The 20,430-nt window shown below is 48.7% G+C and overlaps 1 protein-coding gene across 2 annotated transcripts in view; it reads left to right on the top strand.

Annotated features, from left to right (window-relative positions):
• The window catches only part of KNTC1 (kinetochore associated 1), a 1,031,844-nt gene that overhangs the window by 59,249 nt on the left and 952,165 nt on the right, over nucleotides 1-20,430 (top strand). For both annotated transcript variants that reach the window (XM_085636469.1, XM_085636468.1), the window contains exon 3: nucleotides 10,399-10,519. In XM_085636469.1, the coding sequence (XP_085492595.1) occupies nucleotides 10,399-10,519 (121 nt within the window). The remainder of the gene's footprint in view (nucleotides 1-10,398; nucleotides 10,520-20,430) is intronic.

Here is a 20,430-nt window from a genome sequence, read left to right as displayed (position 1 = left end):
TCTAGCTCATTGATCATTACACTGACTGTGAGAGTCTCTTAACACATCCAGTTTAAGGTATTCTCAACCGTCTCTAAGGCCACATTCAACTAATGACCTAGTTTGTTAACAGGCCTCTGTACAAATTGCAAGCCACAAGGGTCCTACTGTTGGCCAAACATTTAATGCTAGTTATTCATAGATCGAAGTATCCAACTGTCTGATCGATACTCGCTGCCACAGAGATGGAGACAACCATTTTCTGTTAGGCAGAAGATTTGCTTTCTTGTTGGCTGTTCCCTAGTTGTTGCTTTACATTTTTACCCCCAAATTATGGCTAGGCTGGTGGGCAATGTGTTCTATACAAAGCAGTTGTATCTTAAGTAAGAAAGCCAGAAACCTCATCAAACACTGCAGCAGACTGTAACAAGCATTGAAAATGCAATAGGTTTCGCCTACAATTAAGTTAAAGCCATTTGCTTTGCTAATGGTATTGTATAGCAAAGCAAATGGCTTTAACTTAATGAAAGGTGAGACCTATTGCATTTTTAATGCTTGTTTAAACTGGTTTTCTTTCGACTCTTTATCATCTTTTCTTTTTTGTACTGTTTCCTCATCCTGTTTTCCTTCTCTCTCTCTAATACCGCTCACTCCCCATCTGTCCATTTCCTCCCTTTCTTTTGTTCTGTTTGCGCCATTTTTATTTCTTTGTGTCTTATACCTGTTCTCTCCCCATCTTTTTTGCTCTGCTCTTATCGCTCGCTACGCTCTCAATTACTTTTCTGCCTTCTCTTTTGGAGCTATTATTTCATGCTCTGTATGTTTAGTGCTTTAAATGGAAATATACAAGTGGTGGTAACTGGGAGCCCTAATCATGATACACATGTGCATAAAGACACAGCTATGCTGTTTAGCATGGGCAATTTTTATTTTCCTGGGTTGAAAGAGCATTGGCAAAACACAGTTGCTAAGCCAATAAGTCTGCATTAGCAAAGCCAAGAGGGAAGCCCTAACAATTGGCTTTGCTAATTCTTGTTCTGCTGGTGACTCCCTCTCTTCCCGTCTAACCACACATCTCTCCATCTCCTTTCCCTATTCATGTCTTCATTTCTCATGCTGTTCCTATGTCTTGGTGTCACTTTTCCAGCCTTTCTTTCTTAACCTGTCTCCAACTCTTTCTTTCCAGACGAATCTCTGCCTTTTCCGATCTCTTGCGACTTGGCCTAGCTCCTTCTCCCTATACCTGCGGATTTCTCTGATCTATTTTATTGTCATTATTTTGTCTCCCTCCCTCCATCGCTGCCTCTTTCACTTTTCCTGCCTTGCTTATGTCTCTAGGAATCTCTCTTCTTGTCTCCCTCACTTCTCGGGTCTCTCTTCCTGCCCCACCCCTCTCTCACATTAGGTTTTTTTTCTTGAAGTCCTCTTCCATCCTTTGCTTCAGTTCTGTCTCTTCATGTCAGCTTTTCTAGTTTTACTCATATTTCTTTCTCACGTCTTCCTTTTTTTCACCTTTCTTGTCTCTCTCCCTGCTTTTACCTCGCTCTCTTCATGTCTCCTTCACCTGTGTCTCTCATTATGTACCCTCCCCTCTCTTATCCTGTCTCTTTTTCTCCTCATGCTCCTTGTCTCCTTGCCTTCATTTCCTCTCCTCGGGTCCCATCCCTGCCTCTTACTCTACTCCCCTCTCTCCAGGTGTCCATCTCTCGCTTTACCTCTAGCTCTGTCTCTCTCGCTCTCCTCTATATTCATATATATTCCTTACGCTGCTAACACCTCGCCTGCGGCTAGCCCATCACGCACAGACAGAGGACCTCTAAGGGGGGTGACGACACAAAACACGGTATCCCATCTCACGCTCTGCCAAAGCGGAAGTCAGGCAATAACGGGCCAAAAAGCAGGTGGCCAATGGGACTCCCACATTTAGGAAGGAACGATCCTGATACACGCATGGCTTCAGGATGTAGATATGAATTATAGTTTGTAAACTCTGGAATTCAATGAAAGCCATGCAAATTGTGGCGATTTACGCTCATTTAGAAAAGGCCAGCAGGTGTAGTGGCACCAGGGCACCACAGCTACAGCAGTCTTTGCACAAAAGACACAGGAAGGATGCATTTCGTCCTGGTTCCACTTATTTGCATCCTTGCTAATCTGAGCGGGCATTTGGCCAACCCGAAGAAATTAATTTTCTTACTATGCCCGAGCCCACGTTAAGATGGAGTTCCTTTTGGGTGGGAAGCAGCCTGGCTCCTGCAACTGCCACTCTCCCAATATGTAAATGAAGCAAGAAGTCTCCCAGCGTATGCGCTCACACTTTGAGTGCCAGGGGTTCTCTCGCACTCAATAGTATCAAGGAGTTATCTCACACTGTGAGAGTGAGGGTCCCCCTTTCACTGTTGGTGTCAGGTCAGCGCGGGAGGTTTGTATCAGGCTCTTCTCTCGATCAAAGTGCGTCTGTGGGGTCCTGCCCACAGCCTCCTGTGGCTGTCTCTTTGGATGCAGCGGGTGTCTCTTTTAAATCGTGAAAGTAATTGCTTGGTGAAGTTAGGCAGCCACGGTGAGCTGACGTCTCTCTAGGCTCTCTCTGATGGTGGATGTCTCCTTCAAGTTGTAGGCAGCTAGTCACCGGGTGTCTCCGTCCAGTTGTAGGTTGTCCGTCTCTCGCAGTGGGCGTCTAGTCTCGGTACAGCTGTGAGTGGCGCGTCTCCGGCGGTGAGTGTCTCTGTACAGCTGCAAGTCGCCAGTCTCTCACAGTGCGTGTCTCCATGCAGCTGTCAGTCTCCTTTCCCTGGTGATCAGTCTATAGCGCGCTAAGAGTCTCGCCGTAGCTGCATGTTTTTTTTTCAGTGGAGTTGTGCTGTCTCTGCCAGTCTGCTCTCTCCGTACATGCCTGCGGTCTCGGCTGGCAGTCCATGCGCCTCTCTTCATTACCTACCGCCCCTCCCCCAGGCCCCTGCGGGCTGTAACCTAAACCCTGGGAGGCGCTGAGCAACATTTTGGCGGCCACCCCGAGCCTTGTATCAGATCCCAGCTTGTTTCTAGTAGTGAAACAGAGTGAAATTCAATCTTCAGAGAATGTGCAAGAAGAGGCTGGCGCAGAAACTTGGCTGGAATGTCGGCGTCGGCTAAGCATCGTGTGATTCTGGGCAAATCACTTAATCTGCCCGTGCCTAAAACCCCTGTTTAATGTATTTGGTGCTCATGCTCCAATACCTCCGGGACCATTTTGCTCTAAATAAAACAAACTAAAAACGGGAGCAATTCATTTGTGGTGCCCATGTTTTAGCGCTCGCCAGGAAGCTGATGTAGGCTTTTCTGGTTCTGCCGTCCCACTTGGACGGCCTGCTTTCCTTCTGAAGTAAAAGGTTTATTCTATTTATGGGGCCATGTGTTGCTCATAAAGATAAGAAACCTTTTACTTCAGAAGGAAAGCAGGCGAGCCAGTCCAAGTGGGACGGCTCAAAAAGAGAAAAGTGTACGTCACGAAGAGCTCTTTCCCAATGGCTGGCCACCGTTTACCATAAACGGTGACGCCGGCCAATGGGAAAGGGGGGCAGGGCTTAAAGCCCGATAGTCAAAGCCCCTTAAAATCCTAAGATCTCGCCAGCGAGACTGCGCATGTGCGCAGCCTACGCAGGCGAAACCTAAAAACCACCATGGGCTACAGTAGAAATTATTCCTTTGTAGCAAATTTAGCTCCAGAACGGACCCCAACATAATGCCACTGAACACTTAGTTGATTGATTGGATGTTTGGCTCATGGATACCAACAAAATAGTCTCTCCTGGGAGGAGCCTAGCGCGCATCCAAGATGGTCGCGTGAGCACAGGGCTCCCCGGACCCTCGCTGCTCCTCGGAATTTATCCTGACTTTATCCTGACTTGGCTGACGGAATCTGGAAGGCGAATTCTGGCTGAACGTTGACCTTCTTTCAGAAACCGAATCGGACCTGGGAATCCTGATCTAAGGTGGTTTGAACTTTCGAGGCCCAATCGATGGCTGTGCCCGGTGCGAGGGTGACCTGTGGAGCCGGGGCGTAATTGAACAACAGCGGCAGCGGATCTGTGCCAGTGGCCGCTCCATTACTTTCGGTTTCACTTTTGGATCCCCGAGGGGCTGAAAATCGTAACTGCTTGGAGCGGCTGGGTGTTTATCTCTGCTGGATGCCCTTGTCTCCGCCTGCCACCAGTGTGCCCGTTGACTTTGGTTTCCTCGCCCGGCCGCATCACGGTATCTGGTGCGGCTTCTGACCGAGTGGCCGGTGCCCCCTTGACGCTTGGCCGGTGGTCCCCGTTGGTGAGCGTGGTTCTCATGGGTGGCAGGGGGGGCCCCGAGGGGCGTAAGACTAAGACATCCCTCCGCGGGGGACCGGTCCAGACGAACAACATGGACCGCTATACTCAAGGAAGAGGGTCCCCTGGAGCGGCCGGTGCCCCCTCGGACGAAGCTGGTGGTGGCCCGTCCATTTCTTCGGATCCGTCCCTGCAGGACATTATGGGCGCCATTAACGGCATCAAGGAGACTATTGCTACGCAATACGAGGCCTTGGCCCGTAAAATCGACATGGTGGCTATTGATGTCGCACTGATTCGGGCGGATCTCTCTAAGACCAACGAGAGGGTTCAGTCGCTTGAAGTGCGGACGTCCACCCTGGTTGCGGATGTGTCGGACCAGCGGGCCACTCTCAGCGACCTCAAGTCGGCCAACGATCTGATGGCCCGGCGGCTGGAGGACTTTGAGGGACGGGCCCGCCGCAATAACATCCGCGTCATAGGCGTCCCGGAGACCTCCGACAACCACCCGGTGGACCTCATGGTGGAGGAGCTCATCCTCAAGCAGCTTGCCCCCGCCGGCCTGAGTAAGTTCTTTGCCGTGGAGCGGGCCCATCGAGTCCCGGGCGGTCGGCCGCAGCCGGGGGCCCCCCCGAGGCCCATTGTTGCCAAACTTTTCTACTACAGAGACCGAGATGTGATTTTGCAGGCCTCGCGGGCCCATGGCCCGGTCCGCCATGAGAATGCGTCCATTAACTTTTTCCCGGACTTCACCCAACTTGTCCAGAAACAGAGGATGAGCTTCCAGGGGGTAAAGCGTCGCCTCCGCGACCTGGGTCTCAAGTACTCCATGCTTTTTCCTGCTAGGCTCCGAGTGGAACACGACGATCGGACAACCTTTTTTGACTCTCCCGCGACTGTGAGTGACTGGCTTGACTCGCTGCCGGGCCGCGGGGACCGGCCTGGGCCCTTTGATGGTACCGAGGGTGGCGGGTCTCCCTCGGAGTGACTTTGGTCCTTGACTTTGCCATTTTGTACTGTTCGGCTGGGTTCAACTTCTTTTTTGCATTTTGTTTCATTATGATCTATGTGGGGGGCGGTCGGGGACGGGTCCCTCTCCTCCTCCGTGGTCTTTCCGTAGAATGGGGTTTATGGGGCGACAGGCACACTGCAAGTTGGGGTGGTTTTTTGGGTCGCAGGGGTGCAGGGTGGGGGGAGTTGGAAGTGGGGGGGGGTTGGGGGGTTTTGATTTGTGTGTTTTGTTTTTAATGCAAGGTCTTTGTTCTGTTCCAGTTTTGGGCGTTGCGCTATCTGCTGAGGGACCCTTGATCTATTGGAGGGGATGGGGGGGACGGGTTGAGGTTGATGTCATGGAACGTCAATGGATTGGGGTATCGTATCAAACGGGGTGTTGTGCTGCAGTATTTGCGACGTATGTCTCCTGATGTGGTGTTTTTACAGGAGACGCATCTGGTGGGTAACGTTTGTCATGCCATGAACAGGGGGGGTTACCGACTCGTTGCCCATTCTGGTTTCACCACTGGCTCTAGAGGGGTAGGCATTCTCCTGCGTTCTTCACTTCCGCTTGAGATCACCAGGGTAGTCCCGGACGATAGAGGGCGCTATGTGGCTTTGACTGGGCGGTGGGAGGGGCAGTCCCTTTCATTGGTCTCTGTCTATGTTCCCCCGGGCCTCCAGAACTCCACCTTTTCAGACTTGGGTCGAATGCTGCTTGAGCTTCCTGATAGTCTTCTGCTTATGGGTGGGGATTTCAATTCGGTAGTCTCGGGCGACCGGGATCGCCACCCGCCCAGGGCCCTCCCTGCTGCCCAGGCGTGGCTTGGCGGATTCTTGGAGACCTTCGGTCTGGTAGATTGCTGGAGGTTAATGCATCCTACACAGTGTCAGTACACCTTTCACTCTGGGGCACATGGGAGTCTCTCCAGATTGGATTACTTTCTTATGCCCGCGGCCCAGACTGCCCGGATTCGAGAGGTTAAGCACCTGGCCCGGGGTATTTCTGATCATTCCCCACTGTGGTTGCTTTTTGACACTGGGACGCGGTCTGCTGGGCGGATCGCTCCTATTAACCCTTGGTACCTGCGGAACCCCACGATCCGCGATAGCCTGGTCAAGTCGATTGACCAATACTTCCATGAGAATGATGGGTCGGTGTTGTCCGCAGTGTCCCTGTGGGAAGCTTTTAAGGCAGTACTCCGTGGGCAGGCCCTATCCCAGATAGTGGCGGCTAAGAAGGTTAAGATGGAGGCGGTGGTGAAGCTGGAGACCGACATCTTGGGGTTGGAGGCGGCCTTGGAGACGGGTGTCACTCCGGATGGGCTACATGCCCTCAGCCTGAAGCAGTTCGAGTATAAGTCCCTTGTCACTGACGCTGCCAAGACCATGTATAGGGAGCAGCAGGGTAGGTTGTATGATGCTGGGGACAAGGCTGGTAAATTGATTGCTTGGCTGGATAGGAAGGAGAGAGTGAATCGTGTGGTCCCAGAGCTCCGGGTTGCGGATGGAGTGTGTGTGACTGAGCCTGGCGAGATTGTGGAGTGCTTTGCTGACCACCTCCGGGCGGTGTATTCCCCGGTGTCTGATCGAGATGAAGACGACTCTCGTCTTCTACTACGGGATATTGCCCTGCCCGGCTTCTCCGTCGAGGACCGTGAGCAGTTGGATGCCCCCTTGTCCGTCGATGAGATTGCTACTGCGATTAGCTCCCTTCGCTCGGGCAAAGCCATGGGCCCCAATGGCCTGCCGATCGAACTATATAAACTACGCCCGGATAAAATCGCGCCCTTCCTTCGTCGCATGTTTCAGGAGTCGAACGAGAGGGGTTCCCTTCCCGCCGACCAGCGTCTGGCGACTATAGTCGTGATTCCTAAGGAGGGTAAACCACGTGACCGCTGTGCTTCGTATAGGCCCATCTCCCTCTTAAACGCAGAACCCAAGATCCTGGCTAAAGTCCTCGCCAACCGCTTGCTGAGCGTTATCTGTGATCTGATTCATCCGGATCAATGCGGCTTCATCCCCCACCGTAATACCGCTCTTAATCTGCGGCGTCTGCACGGCGTCCTAGCTAGGGCGGAGTACTTTTCTGAACCAGCCGTATTGGTGTCCTTGGACGCCACCATGGCCTTTGATACCATCGAGTGGCCATTCCTCTGGGCGGTCTTGGAGAAGTTTGGCTTTGGGGAGGGATTCCTTAGCTGGGTGAAGCTTCTTTATGCCGGACCAATGGCTCAGGTGGTTGTCAATGGGCGGGCTTCCCGGCCTTTTGCTCTCGGGAGGGGCACTAGGCAGGGGTGCCCGTTGTCCCCTCTGCTTTTTGCTCTTGCCTTGGAACCGCTCGCCGCCTGGCTCCGCTGGGAGCCCTCTATCAGAGGGATCCGGTGGGCCCCGGGCTTCGAGGATCGGGTCTCGCTGTACGCGGATGATATTCTTCTGTACCTCACTTCGCCGCGACAGTCGCTTAATGTTCTCTTTGATGTCCTCACTTCCTTTGGGAGAAACAAGGGTTTGATAATTAATTGGTCCAAATCTTGCGTGTACCCTATCTCTGGTGGCCCTCCCCTTTTTCCGCCTCTACTTCCTATCCAAACTTCTTCATCCGGCTTTAAGTACCTGGGGGTATATGTTTCGTTGGACCCGGCGGTCCGCTATGAGCAGAACCTCCTGTCTCCACTCCGACGTTTGAGGGTGGATACAGCTCGTTGGTGTAGGTTGCCCCTGTCTCCGCTTGGTCGCGCGGCCCTGTTTAAAATGATGTCCCTTCCCAGATTTCTTTACGCCCTTCAGAACTCCTTTGATGTCATTCCGGTGGCCTACTTTCGGGAGGTGGAGAGTCTGCAGAGGAGACTGGTTTGGGACGGGCGGGCGCGTATCGCTCTGGCAAAGCTTACTCTCCCCTGGTATGACGGGGGCATCGCGCTTCCTGACATTAGACGGTACTATTGGGCCTCCCAACTGTCGGCAATTAACCATGCCACGTATGCTCCTGGTCTGAACCCGGCGTATGAGATGGATAAATTCCTGCTTCCCGGCGGTAATTATAACAGAGCGCTTTACTCCCGATCTGCTGGTAGGACCCTCACGGGCCCTACTAGGATTGCGGTACGGGTGTGGAAGGCGGCGAATGTAGCGATGGGCTGGAGTGAGCGTTTAACGTGTGCTACTCCCTTGTTTGCCTCAGACCGCCTGGGGAGCCTCTGGACGACGAAAGGCTTTGAGCACTGGGACACGATCGGCATTAGCAGAGTGGGGGATCTGTGGGATAAAGGCGCGGTCAAGACCTTCGCGGCGCTCCGGAGCGAGTATGAGCTTAGTGAGAGGGAGTTTTTCCGCTACGCTCAGGTTCGGCATGCCCTGCTCTCGGTTTTTGGGGAAGGGACCACGGTCCCTGTTTCTTCGCCCCTCGAGGACCGCATACTCGACGGTCACGTTCCCGATAGTACTATCTCTTTGATCTATAAAAAATTGATAAATAATCGGGCTGACCTCTTGGTGCGTCTACGGGAGGCATGGACGGGTGATGGGGTTGAGTTGGACGACGAGGACTGGCAGTCCGCGCTGTCATCTCCTAAGGAGGTTGCCATCCCGGCCCGTCTCCGCTTGGTCCAGCTTAAGATCCTCCATCGCGTTTACGTGACGGGTCCCCGACTGGTCTCGATGGGGTTTTCTGAGGACGGGCTCTGTAAGCGTGGCTGTGGGCACAGTGCCACCTTTCTCCACATCCTGTGGGAGTGCCGCGAGGTGGTGGAATACTGGCGTCAGGTGCATGAGGTTATGAGGCGAGTCACCGGGGTCACGCTGTTGCCGGAGGTGCGTCGTTGTGTTCTGAATGTGTGGGAGCCCAATGACTATAACGCGGCCCAGACTCGGTGGGCGGCCCTGGGGAACATGATAGCAAAGAGGGACATAGCGCAGCTTTGGGGTTCGCAGCGGCCCCCCACCGTGTCTGTCTGGAAGGAGAACATGGACTGGTGCATGTTCAGGGAAAAGACTGTGTATGTGGCTTGTGGTAAACCCGGGGCTTGGAGCAGAATTTGGGGGCAGTGGAATGTGTATCGTGGAAGTATTTGTGCTCCCCCCCTGGTGGAAACGTCTGAGGTAGCCTTGTCCCCCTGATCCTTGATGGTTCCTTACTTATCTGGCACATCTGAGTATAGATTTGGTATTCCCGTTTCTCCCCCCCCCCTACCTCTTAGTTCCCCTTCTTCTTGACTGCCATCGGGTGGTCGGGTATGGAAGTGCCCCTGCTGTGGCCCGACGCCCATCTCATGTTTTCTTGCCTCACTTTTGTTTTAAGTTGTTATTTATGTTAAAAGGGTGTATCCTGATTTCCTTTATGTGCAGTCTGATCTTCTGTAGGGTGCGGAGCCCCGGTGGGCCAGTCATTGTGTTTGCACTGTTTGAATTTTTTTACCTACTAGCGGCCGGCCCAGGTGGTTGTAGGCCCGTGCTTGTACTCTTCTTTCTGCACAATAAAAATTTTCAAAAAAAAATAGTCTCTCCTAGCATTTTAAGATTGCCCTCTCTTTAAACATTTAGACACAACAGAAATAAAGAAAGGGGAGCTTTTGAGGCTTTCTCAGCTTATGCATCTGTTATAACTGGACCCACGCGAAGTTAACCAGGCTTGTTTTTAGCTCAAATATGTAAATATGTTCCTGAAACCCCAGGACTATCCGAGACAACAAAAGATTATTTAGTGTTATTTCAGACGTCTCTAATAAGATAATATTATTTTTGAGAACGAGAAATCACAAGGTTTTTTCTCTTTATCAATGAAAAGTAATAGAAATTTGGAGACGGTCTGTGAGAAAGGGTGCATTCATCACTGACTCCTCATAACTTCATTAAAACAGCTCATCCGGATTACATTTTTGTGTCTACATCACCTGGTGTAGATGGGCAGAATTTCCATAAGCAAATTGTTGAATATGCTACCCTATGGTAATCTGATCTCTTGTGCTTCCTGTTAGCATTTGAATCTGGATAATCATGTTTTATGATAATTTCTGTAAAACAAGGGAGTGCCTTATTTGCTCTTTGATTTACAGAAACAAGAATTTGAGATGGTCAAACAATATTTTTAATATGATTTCTAACTGTGCTTCCCGCTTTTGTTCCTCTTAAGGTGTTGGACCTACCTCAGCTGTATGCTTGCAACTCAAGCGAAGGTTGTGTAATTGTAGCCGACCAATCCGTGTCCCTTTTTGACAGCATTTGCCAGTCTATTCGGCTGCATCTCCAGTTTGGTGAGTTTTCTAATTTGTAGCTAGAATGTAAGGTATTGTTTAAATAAGCGATGTTACACAACACATACATATTTACATGAAACAATAAAACTGTCCTTAAACCAGCATCTTTAAAAAATGGGATCTCCGGACTGAAGGATTCACTGCCGGGAGTTTTGAGAGGGTCAGTGAGGGCCTGTGATTTTTTTTTTTTTGTCAAGGCGAACCACCCATTCTCGGACATTCACAATCCACCTCTTTGGAGGAGGATGCACTCCACTATTAATGTAATGATGGCAGTCACCAACCACTGCCCTCCCTCTAAAGTTGCCCAAGTGCACTGGGTGCTGTACGTAGGACTACAAGGAAGGTAGCCACAAGATAAAAGACCAGCCCTAAGCTGAAGCACGAGTGCAAGTACTGGTGACTGGTGAGGTGTGATAGGCCCACGAGGGGAAACTGCTCTGCCAATACTACCACTCACCAGACATCCTGTGAAGTGATACAAGCCGTTCCTGGGGCTATATCATGAATGAGTAATAAAGGAAGTCAAAATGAGCATTTATGGCTCGCAATTTAAGAAAAGTAGACCCTGTTTTGATCAGAGTCCCAGAGTTGGAGCTCCAGAACTCTAGTATCACTGTTGACCCCATGATCAAGAGCTGATCTGCTGAGAGAAGAACCCCCACCAGGAGAGAAGTCCCTAGGAGATTTGGAGACAGACTGCAGAACTTTGGAAGAAACCACATTACCTAGCAGTGTAGCAAGTGAATAAACCAATGAGTGAGCAAGCAAGTAGCACCGGCCTCTATATGAGAACTCTAAGAAGAAGTCCGGCTTACCTGAAAGGACAGTAACTATACCCATCTCCGGCTCTCGGAATGAGACTCTTGGCAGACTACTCGCCATCTGTCTTGGGCATTGCTGGGGAGAGAAACCACCGACAAGGCATGCATGCTCTAATTAATGTTCACTTGTCCCATGGTTGCATCTCAATTACCTTGTTAGTCTGGGACTGGCCAACAAAGGGCTGTTTCCCTGAGGGAGGCTAGAGCTCAACAACTCAAATGGAGGGATGTAGGCACTGTATGCGTGGGGGTCCTGTAGGTCTGATGCACCTCTGCAAGTCTGAAGAGCTGTTTTTACTTTGGTTTGTTTCAGTATCTGGGGTATTTGAACAGGTAGTAATCTGAACAAAATTAATCCTGTGGAATGTAAAGCTGGTTACCATTTAGTGCTCAATTCAGTATGTCCAGTCTGGTTTTCTAATCCTAACCAGAAGTGATTGGAGTACTTTCTTTGTATTCCCTAAAAAAATGCTTAAGAAGTGCCAAACTACGCCACTTGTAACGCAGTATATTTTAACTAGTTTGGCTCAGTGTATGGGACCATAGAGAGCAAGTGAGTGTATAACAAACTAAATAGAAAATACTTTTTTATTTTACGACATTGTAGTAAAATGCAGCAACTAATGCCCTACATACCTACCAGCTTAACCAGGGGCTGGGATGGTGGTTTGAACCCACTTTCCCCACCTTGCCCGAGGTGGAGTAGGGGTATTTGTGCCACCATGTATGGTAGGTTGTAAGTGTATCGCAAAAGGAGCGTATGTCTCTGTTTTTGATGCAATTAGTGATTCATTCACTAAGTTGGTGGAGGGAAAAACGGATGAAATTGGTGACTGCGCGAATTTATTTTTCATAATTTTATTTCCTCAAAACTTGTATATTAAAATGATACGCAAGTTTTTTGTATGCTAATATTACGTCATACTGATTAGGCAAATAGTCTCAAAGAAATGTATACATTGTGAGATAGTGTGTCCTCTGTGGAGCCAATTACTGGTGCAATCCCCTTATTCTCCCCCCATCATTCTGGTTACTAAGATAATTGGGAAGAACCAAGGGCCGCACTACCTTTCTGTAGTCCAAGATTAGGCTTTTTAGGTCTCGCCTGCGAACGCAGCGCGAATCGCTGTGAGCAAGCGAGATCTATTGTTGCTGACTTGCCTCGGAAGTGGGACAGGAGATGTGCACGCGCAGGCTTTTGGCGGATTTGAGTTGGTGTACGCGCCTACAGCCACGCGGCGTGCACATCTTCTGTCCCCCTTCCCTCGCAAGCCAGCATGCAGTTTCACTTTCGTCAACACGCACCTCCTAGGCAGCCTCATGCTATTTAATATTTTTTTTTAAATGCGCACGCGCGCTCCAAGCACTTCCCGGCTCTTGTTTATGGAGGGAGGGTGAACAGGAGCAAGCAGCAGCACAGACAAGCTCGCCCCCGCCCCTCCCGAGAGCCGTAGCAGAGTTCCTGTAGATTATTGAGAGCTCGTTCTGCTGCACACACATCTCTGGGAAGGCTGCACGTCACAGGCATGAACATCATTGGGGCCGACCCAGCCTCTCGACCTTCTGGAGTCGGCAAGATGAGGACCACGGAACTGTCCGGTGATAGTCACACCTGTTACAGAAGCGTGCAAGTCAGCAGCGCAGTTTGTGGAATATGTGGTGTGAACGCTCAATGTGTCGAGCGTAGGTGACGCCTGGTTTTTTTAATCTTTCAGCGTGAGGCGCGCATACGCTTGTTTTCATTCTCTCCAATGCTCTCCCTCCGTCGCTCCTTTGCCTCGACCACCTCCTTCTCTTGCCATTTCTTCCCTCAATTCAGTATCCTCCCCTCTCTACCCCGCCCCTTCCACTTTCCCTCCGTCTTCAATCTTGCCTTTATGTTCGCCTGTATGTCCTCTTTGCAACCCCTCTCTTGAAGTCTTTCCCTTAGCCTCTTTTTAGGCTTCCTTTCGTTCTCATTCGTTACCTTCCAAATTCCCCACTTTTCTTTCTCACTTCTCTTCCCGCTGTCTCACATCGTCCTTCTCTTTATACTTTACTCTCTCTCTCTCTTTCTTATTTTCTTCAAGTGTTGAGGGGAGGGGTTTTGAGATCTAGGGGGATCCGGTCGGGCAGTCATTATTGAGCCGGATCCGGTGCAATTTGCAGGCACCAGGACACAGTCATCTGCACTGCTGTCTGTGTACTGTACGTTCAGAGCTGCAACCCCTCAGGGGCTGAACAAATAGTTGGTCCTTGTTGCAAAGTTATTTAGATGCTGCAGGTTATTTTAATGTCTACGCTGACAGTCAGACTCTGCCCCTTGTGACCCCACCCCTTTTATGCTTACCCCTATTTACTGTATCCCGGTGTATTTTTCCCCCCCTTTTCCAGCACTGGTCTCTTTCATTCTGCACACACGCGTTCTCTTTTACTCGCAGACATACACGTGACCTCTCTGACTCGCCTGTCCTTCTTTCTCCTCTGTTGTCCTGCCTCACACTTTTAATCTGCCAGTTCAACCCCTCTAAAAAATTCCTCTCTTTTATCCCCCCTTTCTCCTCAATTCCGTTCGTCTTCCTTCACCTAGACTCGACTATTTTTATTAGATACATAGTAAAAACAGTGCAAAATTATTGTCTACTGTTTTGGCGGCACTTCAACGTTTCTATAATATGGCCCTGGCGGTCTACTTATTAATTCTGGTCTCATTCTGACACCCCTCTCTTCCACTCCCTCATTCGGCTTCCTTCCCTTTCTTATTGCTTTTCTCTTCCCCTCTATCTCAACATCACTATTTCCCATCCATGTCTTATTCTCTCACATTGCCATTTGCCTTCTTTTGTTTCTACACCCTTTTCCCCTGCCCCTTCTCTTCTCGTCCTCCTACTTTCTACTCTCCATCCATGGCCTTTTAACATACCGCTCACCTTCTCTTCTAGTCTCTTTGTATTTTCCTTTATTCCGCTTCTTCTGTTGCAGCCTCCTTTTCGATGTGTCCCTCGTTTCCGCTGTTTTCGTGTTCTCCCATGTCCGTGTTTACCTCTTATGTGCTCAGCTTTTCCTACACCCCAATACACATAACTGTACCAGGGCGCATTTCGGCAACTTTGGCCAAAGGACCTCCCAACAGTGAAATTCAAATTTTAATAGTTGACGGGGCTGCCCACGAGGCTTTGAGATGAGGAGGGTGCCCAGGCACTACAAGCATTTGCAATGCAATAGGTCTCGCATTTATGCAAGTTTGAGCTATTGACATTGCAAATAACAATGTCTTTTATTTTTGTTTTTGTTTTAAAAACATAAATAAAAGGCATTGTCATTTACAATGCCATTAGCTTAAACTCGGGTAACTGCGAGACCTATTGCATTGCAAATGCTTGTTTTTTTCTTGTATGTACAAGAAGCTGCAGCTTTTTCCCTGTATCAAAGCAAAACCTAGTCGTCAGAATAAAATGAGTATTGTTTTAATGTACATGCTCGGGGCAGAACTGGAACACTCATTGTCGATGACCAAGAAATGGAAATTTCATAATAAATATTTGTTAACATTTTGATTTCCTGCTACAGGTTTTTTCCAAGCAAACACTCCTGTTTGCTGTTTTGCAAAACTGTGTGTTTTTAGACAGTAGAATCAGCCTTGTCTACTCTATTAATGTTTTTAGACCAGGCCAAGTAATGTCTTGCCAAAGGCATGACTTCTCTGAAGTTCTCATCATACCACTGTCCCTGAACACCTCAATCCCTTTAGAAAACCATCTTTCCGAATGGCACGGTGATGTACTTGGGGAAGCTAATCCTTGCCCTGCGGACTTCAGTTCGTTCTCTTTGGACGAGGATACACTAGGCAACGAGGGGATGCCTTCGTAAGGATGGATTGTATTGAGGCATGGCGCTGTCCTAGGTCTCTGAAATCCCTTAATACTGCTGCTTCTACTGTTTTACAAGGAGGCATTTTGTTGTAGTCGCAGGATGTTAGTTGGGATACCACCTCCTGCTTGACATCTGCCCTTGCATTGAAGTCATGGATCCCAAGCCTGAGGACTTGGTTCTAATTGTTTGTAGGGTTTGGCTCCTGCTCACTGATGGTAGGTTCAGGGACCTACTTCTGTCTTCCCAGCTCCCAAATTCCGAGAACCCAAGTCTTTAGGCTAAAATCTTGCACAGAATGTCCTTTCAGTTCAAGGGAAGGGTTGTCCCAAAACCCATTGGTCCTTGTGGCATTGCCACCGGTATCCAATGTTATTTTGGACACATTCTAATCAGAACGGGCTTGACGGGAAGGCATTTTTGGAGTGTTGAGAGCTAACCTGTCACCATTGGGTGCTGCAGATTAAAGGCTGCCTTTATGTAAATTCCACACCATCACCCCTACAGAATTGCAAAAGGGGGGCCTAGAGGTGCTGCAACGAAAAAGTGTTTTATTTGGCACATTTCTTGACCCCAATAAAGAGAAAAATAAATGAGGCATATAATAGATGTCAAGGTGCTGAGTAATTATATAAGAGGGAAAGTTCAGCCTGTTGGCATGATCCCATCTTCTAACACTGATGCAAGATCGAAAATAAAGGTTTCACTAGATATACAAGACACATTTTGATGTCCCAATTCTGCCAGCACACAGAAGCTACCTTTGTCTCACGCTAGAAGGCAGGTACTTTGAGTCGGAGTTCACCCTTTCACCTAAACACCGCACCTATGTGCCGGCAAACATGCTGGGAGCATATCTGCTTTTCCATAGGGTAGAGGCATTTTCTGTCCTAGTCGGCTTGCTACTGAATGATGTCTCCTAGAAGATGGTGAGTGTCTTTTGCTCTTCTGTCAACAATGGTGTTACTAGAGTTTCGAGGGTTATTGCTACCTCTCACAATTAACACCTAGGATAAGCCGAGAATTCAGTTAATTGGAACAATTAATGCAATTTTCTTGTGAAGTTAACACCACCAGAGAGGGACCTAAAAAAAAAAAATGACATTTCCATTTTTGTGATGACTTGGAGAATTGATAATCATAGTTTATTGGCTTGATATACATTACATTGGCCTGTGTCCTCTCGGTGCCTCAGGCAAGACTTAGAGTTAGGTCGCTGGAGTGGTAATTGATGGCAGGTTGTTGCAGCTTTGAGGCTCTCTGTCTATATAGAACTTCACACCCACTGTGGTCTCTGTCTGTTTTGGCTTTGCAATTAAGCAGTTCTTCCAGCATCTTCATAGCTCGCCAATGTGCTCTCTCGATAGTCTGTAAACGGGTACCACATGTCTCTGGGGTGGACTGAAGCATAATATATGGTTCATACGTTTCATCTTCATCATTACATTATGCCAAATCTCTGAGCTAGTCTTTGATACTGGGTACTTGCCCTTTCATCCAGGTCACAACGATCTGTCTCCGCCGATAGTAATGCCCGTTCTGTCCATATTCTAATTTTAGGCACCTTTGCCAACATATCCAGGCAGTGCAGCTACTGGGGTGTTCATTCCAAAAATTGTGGGTTTGCCCTATGACCTGCACATCCATTTACAATATTTTTTGACTGTATTATTCAATAAAAACATTTCTTCAGGGGGCTCCCATGGTGTCACAATACCCACCCACCAGGGTATGCTTCCACTAGTACTGCAAAAAGCCTAGAACAATAATTAACCAAAATACACCGAAGCACACCAAATCGTAACTATTATCCAAAACTACAAAGAAAATCGGTATAAGAATGCAATTTTTTTCCACACTGTGTGTATCAATTCGCCATACATCAATGTCCACAAAGCCTTTGTTAGACCCGGAAGGTCCCAGGGACCACCGACTCCGACGCGGTAGCTTGGCACAAGGCGGGAAGGCATTCCGGAAGCTATGTGTTAAGTAGTTGTGCAGCACACACTCACACTGACCCAGTAAAACGCACGCAATAACAAGACACCACTCCAGGTTCATTAGTAAAAACAAGTATCTTTATCAACTCCTGGTCAAGTAGGTGACGCAAGATTCTCACTTTAGACAGGATAACTGGTTCTTATAACATTAGGTCTCTACAGGTAACACTTCTATCACACAGGTTCCCTAAAAGTGAAACTTCTGATATTCCTGGTTAACATAGGCAACATTCCTTAGGGACACATTCATTAAAGGCAACACTTCGTATGCGCGTGTTCAATATCAGTAACTTTTCCTATGCATGTATGGCCTAAACCTTTACAACTTAACTTCTGCGGCGGACATTCATTATCGGCCCCCAGCCCCTTTAGGTACAACACTCAGTAGCCGTTCTGGGGAATTGCACAACCTATTTTAGCCATAAGCCTATGGTAACCACCTGGGTACTTTAGGAGGAGGAGGTGCTTGGGGCCCTTAGGAGCCCATGGGGCCGTCCCCGCCATAGTCTGAATTGAGCCCTCTTGAGGATAATAGTCTGGGCCCACAAAGTCCGCTCCGGTCAGCAGGGGGGTTAACTGGGCAGCGGCGGTGATCCTGGGCAGACCGCGCTCGTCATCACAGCACCGCGGGGGCACAGCAGGAGCGCGCCAGCAAAGCGCTCACAGGAAACTGAAAGTTCCTTCAGGGCAGCGCCTAATTAGCACAGCGCTAGCGGGAGGGCAGCAGATTCTTTCAGTCTAGCGCTTAATCAGCACAGCGCCAGCAGCAGGTGGCAAGTTCTGGAAGTTTAGCGCTTAGTTGGCACAGCGCTAGCAGCAGGGGACAAATCGTTGAAACGGAGCGCTTGGAGGACACAGCACTAGCAGGAGGGGGGCATGTCCTTGCAGTAAAGCGCTTAGGTGACACAGTGCTTATCTCGTGGTTTACCCGCAGCCGCAGCGCTCACAGGCCCTTCAGTGCTTGGGGATCACAGCGCTAGTTGGGGTGATCCAGATATTGGGCAGCCCGCGCTTCTTCTCACAGTGCCGGCAGTAGGTGACAGACATTAGTGGCAGACGTTTGCAGCAGTGGTTGGGAGGATAGAAGTCTTGAGCAGGCACACTGGAGTTGGCACCCCGGGCTCCCCTCACACTGGGCAAGGTCAGCAGGCTGGCAGGATCACTCGGCTATCTTGGACAGCAGGGCCTAAGCTCAGTCAGCCTCAGTAGTGTAGCTTCCCCCTGGCCAGGCAGCCTATACTCCAGCGGAGGGTCCCCAGGTCCAGTAGTGCTCCAACTGACTGTCAGGTTTTCCCTTCCTTACCTTTATACCCCTAGGTCAGGTGACCCTACAAGAAGGCGGCAAGTTCTGGCGCCAGCCTGGGGTGGTTGGTAGTTTCCAGAAGGCTCTGGGGACTCTGTGGTGGCTTCTCTGGTGACAAGAGGCGGGACGCTCGGGGTTACAGTAACATTATGTCCCAGCCTGATCCCAACTACTAGCGCGCAGAAGGACAGTGGCCACTCTGCAGTAGCAGGGGCCTTCGGCAACCATATTGTTAGGAGAGAGAGCACCTGCACCTCAGCACTGTTCAGCAGCGATAAGGCGCCCAGAATCCTAGGTCCAACGAAAAAATGGTGGTAAAACTGAGGCAGAAAGGGAAAAATGCGGGGTAAGACCACCTTTTGGCTGACGGGTCTAACAGTCTTGAAACAAATCCTTTTTTTAAATTTCATTTCTTTAAGCACGGAGAACAGTAGCAGCCGATGTACATTTCGCCCCCCTGAGCTTTCTCAAGGCTCGGATGTGATGATTGCATTCATATCCATAAAGTTATATGCATGGGGTTGATTGACTACCCTCACTGCTGAAATGTCCCCGAGCGAATGTATTAGGTGAGATGTCAATCAACACTGGCGGTGGTGTTTGCTTCTTAGCGGATATATTTATCTCCTCTCAAAAAAATATTGATCACCATAACGTTTGAGCTCTGTACTGCGGACCTTGATAAGTCCTCTCTTAGTCTCTCTGTATTTCCCGCTTCTCGTGACCAGCAGCAACTGGGATGCATGGTATTGTATTTGGGTAAGCGCGTCAAAACTGTACACCTCCATGGCATTTACATTGTGGTCAAATAGGATCTTTTATTAGATCCTCTGTATGTAGGTAAACGGGTATACTAGAACCTTTGCATGTATTTATATTGCAAAGGACTGTGCATACTGGTCTGTGATCTTGGCTCAATCTGTTTACAGAAGTATTATCATTTACCCTCTGAGCGTGACTCACACAGTTTGACTTCAAATAACATTTAGCGATAATTTCTTCAAATCTATTAGCATGGCATATGTGTGAGGCACCCATTTATGGCTATCGACAGCCGAATAATATCTGTCAGTGGGATGGAAATGTGCAGTTTAGTCAGTGCTGATAAAAAAAAAATTGGCTAATAATGCATGTCTTAATCTAAAAATATAAACCGTATCCAGTGGGCACATGAGGCTTCTTTACTTAAACTGATAAGGCATTAAGTATTTTAATTCTTATATATAAATGTCCCATCTTACTTGGATCAGCATGCTGAAAAGTAATTATTACTGACATTTCCATCCATAACTTGGGGTTGTTAGCTAGTCTGGGGAAAAATTGAGACTTTTTTTTCTAGACAATCACAATCAGGTGGTATACAGCATGCCATATGTTTCCCTATTTCCCGCAGCAGTAGTTTCTCATCGCAGAAATCCTTCCTCACATCTTGTACAACTGGAGTATAAACCTGAAAGATGGACTTTTTATTTCCCTTTTGATGCAGGTCTCATTTACCCCCCTCTAGGCAGGGGGAAATGTCTCAATCACAATAATTAAATAATCTGGCCATTTAGTGGACGAGGTGGCGCACCTGTCAACGTCCCGGGCATCATGGACCAGCGAGCTCTCTCTAATAAAATATGTTTAGAGTTGTTATCCCAACAAAGTATGCTTGAGATGAGGCACATTTCAGATTTTCAATTACAGCTGACTCTCAGAACCAAAATGTGAACATTGTTTTGTCTTGGTCTTGATCTATTTTTATTTTTTTTGTTTTTGTTTGGTGCACATTATTTCTAGGACATGTTCCATTTGCACCATCAATAGCTGTTTTATGTAAGATGTGTTAGCTACATCAGAAATGCACATTTAAACCATGTAAGTTTCTGTTTGGTGTTTTAGAAAGTCGCTCTTTCAAATGGTCCTGGTGCATGGTCAAAAAGGCTATCT

Source organism: Triturus cristatus, chromosome 11 (genome assembly GCF_964204655.1).
Source record: "Triturus cristatus chromosome 11, aTriCri1.1, whole genome shotgun sequence".
NCBI classification, from domain to species: Eukaryota; Metazoa; Chordata; class Amphibia; order Caudata; family Salamandridae; genus Triturus; species Triturus cristatus.
The sequence above is the reverse complement of the archived record's forward strand: the minus strand, read 5'-3'. Positions and strand labels throughout refer to the sequence as shown.